Below are 7,021 nucleotides of genomic sequence, written 5' to 3' on the forward strand. Positions count from 1 at the left end.
CCTTGGCACAATATCCAAATATTAATCTTCAATATTAAAAATAAACCTTTAGTGCTTCCAATTTGGCGCTCTTCAGCGCCGACTCAAACGCGGAAGGTGTTTACCAAATCTAAACAATTAGATTTGGTTTTACCCAAACGCGGAAGGTGTTTACCAAATCTCGAACTCTTTACTTAATTGAGCCTTCAATTTGTCAACTTCATATTGGCTCTTTGATGTTATCAACATATCATCAACGTATAAGAGTAGATAGATGTAAGACTCATCTTGCAATTTGCACAAATGCACACATGAACTGAATCTGTTTCTTGTGTACTTGTGCTCCATCATAAACTTGTCAAGTCGCTTGTACCATTGTCTCGACGATTGCTTCAACCTATACAATGATCTGTTCAACTTGCAAACCCAATTTTTCTTTATCAACAACTTTGAATCCATCTGGTTGATAAATATATATTTCCTCGTTCAAATGACCGTGTATGTCTGCGGTCTTCACATCTGGTTGAGCTAGCTCCAAATTCATCTGCGCTACCAAAGCCAACAAAATTCTAATGGAAGAGTGTTTAACAACAGGAGAAAGTACCTCATTATAATCACTTCCTTACTTCTAAGCATAGTCTTTAGCTACCAATTTTGCCTTGTAGCGAACATCAATTTTTTCGGGAAATCCTTCTTTCATAGCAAAAATCCATTTACCAACAATAGCCTTCTTCTCTTTTCGTAGATGCGTCAACTTGCATGTCTCATTCTTCTGAATAGATTGAATCTCATCTACCATAACACCTCTCCTTTTTCTATTTTCAGTACTTCGACTGACATATGAAAAAGTGAATGGAACATCATCTACGACTAGAAGTGCATAGGCCGCCATGTCAACAAACCGATCTGGTTTTTGAATAACTTGTCTTGGCCTATTCATAGCAATTGATTCACGTTGTTCTGAAGGTTCTTGGGTCGGAACCTCTTCCTCATTTAACTCTTCGTCTGTCGTCGGAGAATCACTTATAGTTGGGCTTATCTTTATCTGCTCAAACTCCACCTGTTGCGGAGTACAATCAATTTTGTCTTGTGTTAACTTATTCAACATTGAATAATCATCAAAAGTAACATCTCTACTGATAATGGTTTTTTTTTGCATCCAAACACCAGTGACGATATTCTTTAACTCTAGTAGTAAATACCATAAAAAGAGCCTTCTTTCCTCGTGGATCCAAATTTGATTCAACTCCATGATAATATACAGTAGAACCAAAAATATGCAAAGAATCATAATCAGTTGCAGGTTTTCCAGACCATACCTCTAATGGAGTCTTGCCACAAAGTGTAGATGATGGTAGGCGATTTACCAAATGTTGAGCGTATGACACAGCTTCTGTCCAAATTTTCCTATCTAACCCAGTATTAGACAACATACATCGAACTTTCTTCACCAATGTCTTGTTCATACGTTCCGATACTCCATTCTGCTGTGGTATTTTTCTGACTGTGAAGTGTCGAACTATGCCATACTCTTGGCATAAGTTCTAGAATAGATCATCCTTGTATTCTCCACCGTTATCAGTCCGGAAAATTTTGATCTTTCTTCCTATCTCGTCTTCAACTTGAGTTTTCCATTTAAGAAAAATCTCAAACACTTCACCTTTATTCTTCATAGTAAACACCCATACTCTTCTAGAAAAATCATCAATAAAAGTAACAAAATAATGTCTACCTCCAAGAGAAGGAGTCTTGGCAGGTCCTAAGACATCTGAGTGCACATAATCCAAAATACCCTTGGTGTTATGGATAGTAGTGCCAAATTTTACTCGCCTTTGTTTTCCTAGAATACAATGTTCATAAAAATCTAACTTACAAACTTTTGTACCTTTTAATAATTCTTGCTTGACAAGAGTTTGCATAGATTTCTCACCAACATGCCCCAATCGCATATGTCATAGTTTTGTTGCCTCTAATTCCTTACTGCTCCCGGAAGTTGATACACATGTTGTCCCATTAACTGTACTACCTTGATAGTAATACAAATTATTACTCTTTCTGGTAGCTTTCAACATCACTAGCGCTCCAGAGATTACCTTAAGAATTCCATTTTCCAATTTCACATGTAGGCCTTTTGACTCCAAGGCCCCCAAAGAAATGAGATTCTTTTTCATATTCGGTATGCACCGAACATATCTGATAATTCTGGTGGATTTGTCTTCATTTCTCAGCTTGATTGAACTTATCCCTTTTATTTTACATATATTAGCATCTCCCATGTAAACAACTCCACATTCCAGCTCCTTAAAGTCAAAGTACCACTTTCGAACTGGTGTCATATGATAAGTGCAGGATGAGTCCAATATCCACGCATCAGGATGTGATGTTGTGTGTGACATCGATAAAGAATATTCTGAATCTGCATCACCTTTGTTTTCTGCAACATTCGCATCTTCAGAATCTTTCTCTTTCTTCTTCAACTTTGGGCAGTTAATCTTCCAATGTCCTTTCTTATGACAGAAAGCACATTCATCTTTGGCAACTCTACTTTCAGATCTTCTTCCTTTCCCTTTTGATTTGCTTTGCTGACGGCCCCTGACCATCAATGCTTCATCTGTTGTACCTATTTTACTTTTTATTTTGTCCTGCTTTCTCAATTCATAACTATATAAAGCAGAACTTACAGCATCAAGAGAAACATTTCTATTCCCATGAAGTAACGTTGTTTCTAAGTGTTCAAATTCATCAGGAAGGGACGATAACAACATCAACGCAAGATCTTCATCCTCAAACTTAACATTAAGGTTTAACAGATCTGCTACTAATTCATTAAACTTAGTAATATGTTCATTCATAATAGTACCTGGTTGGTAATCAAACAGAAACAACCGCTTCTTCATAAAGAGCTTATTCTGATCACTCTTCTTTAGAAACATGTCCTCCAATGCTTTCCACAGTTTGTGCAGAAGTTTCAATCTTCACAGCATACTTCTGCTCTCTAGACAGGCACGATCGAATTGTTCCGCACGCCAACCGATTCATGATACTCCACTCTTTTTTTCTTCTATACCATCTGGCTTTCCGACCTCAATAGCAACATCTAGACCCTACCGAAAAAGACAATCTAGAACTTCTCCTTGGCACATGCCAAAATGGCCAGTTCCATCAAAAATTTCCACCGCAAACTTCAAATTTGACATCGGTGTCCTCGTCCAAGATGAAAAAGGAGTTGACACCCCTTTTGAAGACTCCACCATGCCAATGACGAACCTTCGGCTCTAATACCACTTGGGGAAAAACTCTGACAGAAACACAAAAGAAGAAAACAAAAAAAGAACACTAACATTATTTGATAACAGAGTTCGGCCAAAATATTGCCTACGTCTCCGAGCACTACTATCAATTAATAAGGAAGAAGAGATACAAATATTGGGTGCAATAAACCAAAGAGGGGAGAGTTTCTTTTATACACTATGAAACTTCCCCAACTCCCATCATCTTCCGATTTGGGATTTATTCTAATTGTGAATATAGTTTTTTTATATACTAAGAAACTTCTTTCACTCCCATCATCTTCCGATGTGGGATTCTAATTGTGCCAAAAATAACAATGAACAGGAGGAATGTGGTATGGACCGTATGGTCCATTAAAATGGTCACCTTGCACCAATTCAACAATTGGATTGTATTGAAAAATAAACTTATGACAAGAAATAGAGTTGTGAAAGTTCTTATTATTATGAGGAGTTCGATTACACCATATGTTCAAGAGAGGCATAATCTATTGAATACCTTGATGTCACTTACTCTCTTAGCTCTATTTAAACTTTCCCACCAACTGGTTTGCAATTAAGGAATTCATGATCGATAAAATAAGGGCAAACATATTTTACTCTAATACCCTCAACTGTTTTTTTTTATACTACAACATATGAGATCAGAAAAAATAATAAAAGCAAAACCCTATCTAGAGCTAAATGTTAATTTGGAAAAATATTATACTCATTCACAATTAAAGAAGTGTCTCTAATACCTTCAACAATTGATTTTTTTTATCATGAATGAATAATTGATGTCAACTAAGTCACTAAAGTTACAAAAGTTGAATAAAATAGTCTTCTTGAGTAACTTAAATCATTTTGTTAATGATATATTTGACTTAATTGTCACTTTTATTTCAATATTTTCTGTCATTTTTTTCTATCATTTTTTTCAACATTTTGTTTGTTTTAAAAAAATGGTCATACCACTTGGTTCAGTGTACCTCTGAAAGTGATAATTCTATCAATATCATGCATGTAGTCTTTTGTCTGAAAGTCCCAACTCTAATTGGATATATAGGTTCTGAATTATTCACATAGATATCACCAATCATGCACTCTTTGTCTGTTTATAAAGATGGTGGTTCGAGGACATTTTCATTAATTAGAACCTAAATTCAACCACTGCCCATCCTTATCCTCTAATCAAATGGTAGGTAAGAGCTTGTTTTCATGTATCCTTATATGTACTTTTTCAATTGCGTTGAATGAGAACAAAAATCTGGAGGTTTTACTGCTTCACTTTTATAAAAAAAAAATTATATATTATTAATATAATTCTAACAATCAAATTACTACTAGAAAGATATATTACTACTACTTCATTATTTCATTCACGGGTCCTTGAGGAAGAAAGATTAGCCTTATATAAGTGATGTCTTACCCTAGAATATTCGGTTACAACAACTACTAAAAAATAACAGAATTCGGTTTGTAAAATAGAAAGAAAACAAAAAAAAACAAAATATTAATACAACAAAAGAGAAATCTTGCCCATGTGAACTATAAGACCGAGAAAGAGTGCGGAGAAAGGTTGCTAGAATTTATTTTAGGACCGAGGCCTTAATTTGTAGACCCTAACAAATTATTAATTATTTTTTAAAACAATTTCCTTCTTTTAAGTAGTATTATTTTCTAACATTCTAAGTTACATGTTAGCTTCTCTCTCCACCAATTGATCTCCATGGCATTATTAACTTACTCTTCCGGGTGGTGGGACGTGAATTCTACATCTTTCTTCTTGATCTTGGCCTTACTATGGTTCTCTTCCCTTCTACTTAAGAAGTTCACCCAAAACGCTCAAAAGTCTCTGCCTCCTGGACCAATCGGGCTACCCCTTTTAGGTAGCCTCCCTTTCATTAATGGCGATCTTCACTCTTACTTCATTGTCATGGCTAAGACCTATGGCCCAATCTTCTCCCTACGGCTTGGAAACAAGATCGGTGTTGTCATCTCCACTTCCTCGGTGGCACGAGAGGTTCTCAAAGATAAAGACATCATCTTTGCCAACCGAGATGCAACTATTGCTGGTAAAGTCGCGTTCTATGGTGGCTCTGACATTTTGTGGAGCTCTTACGGACCTGAGTGGCGGATGCTGAGGAAAGTCTGCACCCGAGAGATGCTTAGCGGGTCTATGGTGGATTCCTTTTTTGATATCCGGCGGAGGGAGGTTCGAAAGATGGTCAATAGCCTTTGGGTCCGAAGGATGTCACCGGTGGATGTTGGAGAAGAGATATTCATGACGGTGTTGAATATAATCACCAACATATTGTGGGGAGGTAGCGGAAATGAGGTGGCGGAAAGGAGTCTAGGGACTGAGTTTCGGACTGTTGTAGACGAAATTACGGTGCTGCTAGGAAAGCCAAATATATCGGATTTCTTTCCATGTTTGGCGTATTTTGATTTTCAGTGTATTGAAAAACAAATGAAGAAAATGGTCAAGAGGTTTGATAATGTTTTTGAATTGATGATAGATGAACGTTCGAAACTAGATGATAATAACAAGAAGGATTTTTTGCAAGCTCTATTGAATTTGAGAAAAGGAGGAGGAGATGCTAAAACGTCACTAACCATTACCCATATTAAAGGGCTTTTGATGGTATGTATCCTTAATTAATGGTAATGAAGAACCCTGATACACTTTCTTAGTATATTTGTGTCGAGCATTTATCGTTTCAATTGTTTAGGATATGGTTTTGGGAGGGACTGCTACAACATCAAGCACTATGGAATTCATGTTGGCTGAGATGATGAACAATCCAGATGTAATGAATAAAGCACAAGAAGAATTAGAAGTCGTGGTGGGTGCAAATAATATGGTTGAAGAATCACATATTCACAAATTACCTTATTTGCGTGCTGTAATGAAAGAAACCCTGCGCTTACATCCGGGTGCCCCCCTTTTAGCACCACACTGCCCTAGTGAATCTTGTACCATTGGTGGGTTCACAATCCCAAAGGGTGCTTTGGTATTTATCAATGTTTGGGCCATCCAGAGGGATCCTTATAATTGGAAGGATCCACTCAAGTTTGATCCCGAGAGGTTTATGAACTCAGAGTGGGACTTTAGTGGAAATGACTTTAACTACTTTCCATTTGGTTCTGGCAGAAGAAGTTGTGTGGGCATTGAAACTACTGAAAGAATCTTTGTCTTCTTATTGGCCTCGCTCATCCACTCTTTCGAGTGGAAATTGTCTCCCGGGGAGAAGCTTGACTTAGAAGAGACAATTTGGATAGGGCTCAAGAAGAAGAAACCACTCATTGCAATACCAACGCCTAGGCTTCTTGATGAAGCTTTATACAAGTAATTATGGTTAAAATATTTATATAATAATTATAAAATATTTAAAATTGTGTGATTAAAAGGTTGTAATAAAGTTTAAGAGTTTCTAGTATCTCTTGATTCTTTCATTACCCTTGGTTTCATTTCTCCTTTGAAGTTGATAATGTGAGGTTGAAGTCTAAATCCATGTTCGTGGAATAACTCAGAATGATCGCAACATTCAAGAGTTTATACTACAATTAGTGCTCTCTGGGATCGATTGGCCAGGATAGAGTCCGCTGAGTTGAAGGCATTCGCTCCTTATATTGCCCTAAACTCGTTTGGTTCAGTTATTGATGAGTCTTTGTCCTGAATTTGAACATTGTTGTGCATCCATCCTGCATCGCAATCCCTTACCCAATGTTGATTTTTTTATTCATGAGTTACTTGTTGAAGAAACTCA

General features: G+C 36.7%; 1 protein-coding gene across 1 annotated transcript; it reads left to right on the plus strand.

Moving 5' to 3' along the window:
- Positions 1-4,980: 4,980 nt before the first annotated feature.
- On the plus strand, positions 4,981-6,604 carry LOC124930457 (flavonoid 3'-monooxygenase CYP75B137-like). Its single transcript, XM_047470799.1, has 2 exons — positions 4,981-5,895; positions 5,984-6,604. The coding sequence occupies exons 1-2, from the start codon at positions 4,981-4,983 to the stop codon at positions 6,602-6,604; spliced, it is 1,536 nt and encodes a 511-aa protein (XP_047326755.1).
- Positions 6,605-7,021: the final 417 nt, after the last annotated feature.

Source organism: Impatiens glandulifera, chromosome 3 (genome assembly GCF_907164915.1).
Source record: "Impatiens glandulifera chromosome 3, dImpGla2.1, whole genome shotgun sequence".
Lineage (NCBI taxonomy): Eukaryota > Viridiplantae > Streptophyta > Magnoliopsida > Ericales > Balsaminaceae > Impatiens > Impatiens glandulifera.

Excerpts from the sequence above, each read along its gene's own strand:
- LOC124930457 (XM_047470799.1), top strand. The coding sequence starts at position 4,981 with ATGGCATTATTAACTTACTCTTCCGGGTGGTGGGACGTGAATTCTACA. Across the intron at positions 5,896-5,983 it reads ATATTAAAGGGCTTTTGATG|GATATGGTTTTGGGAGGGAC; the intron begins GTATGTATCCTT and ends TCAATTGTTTAG.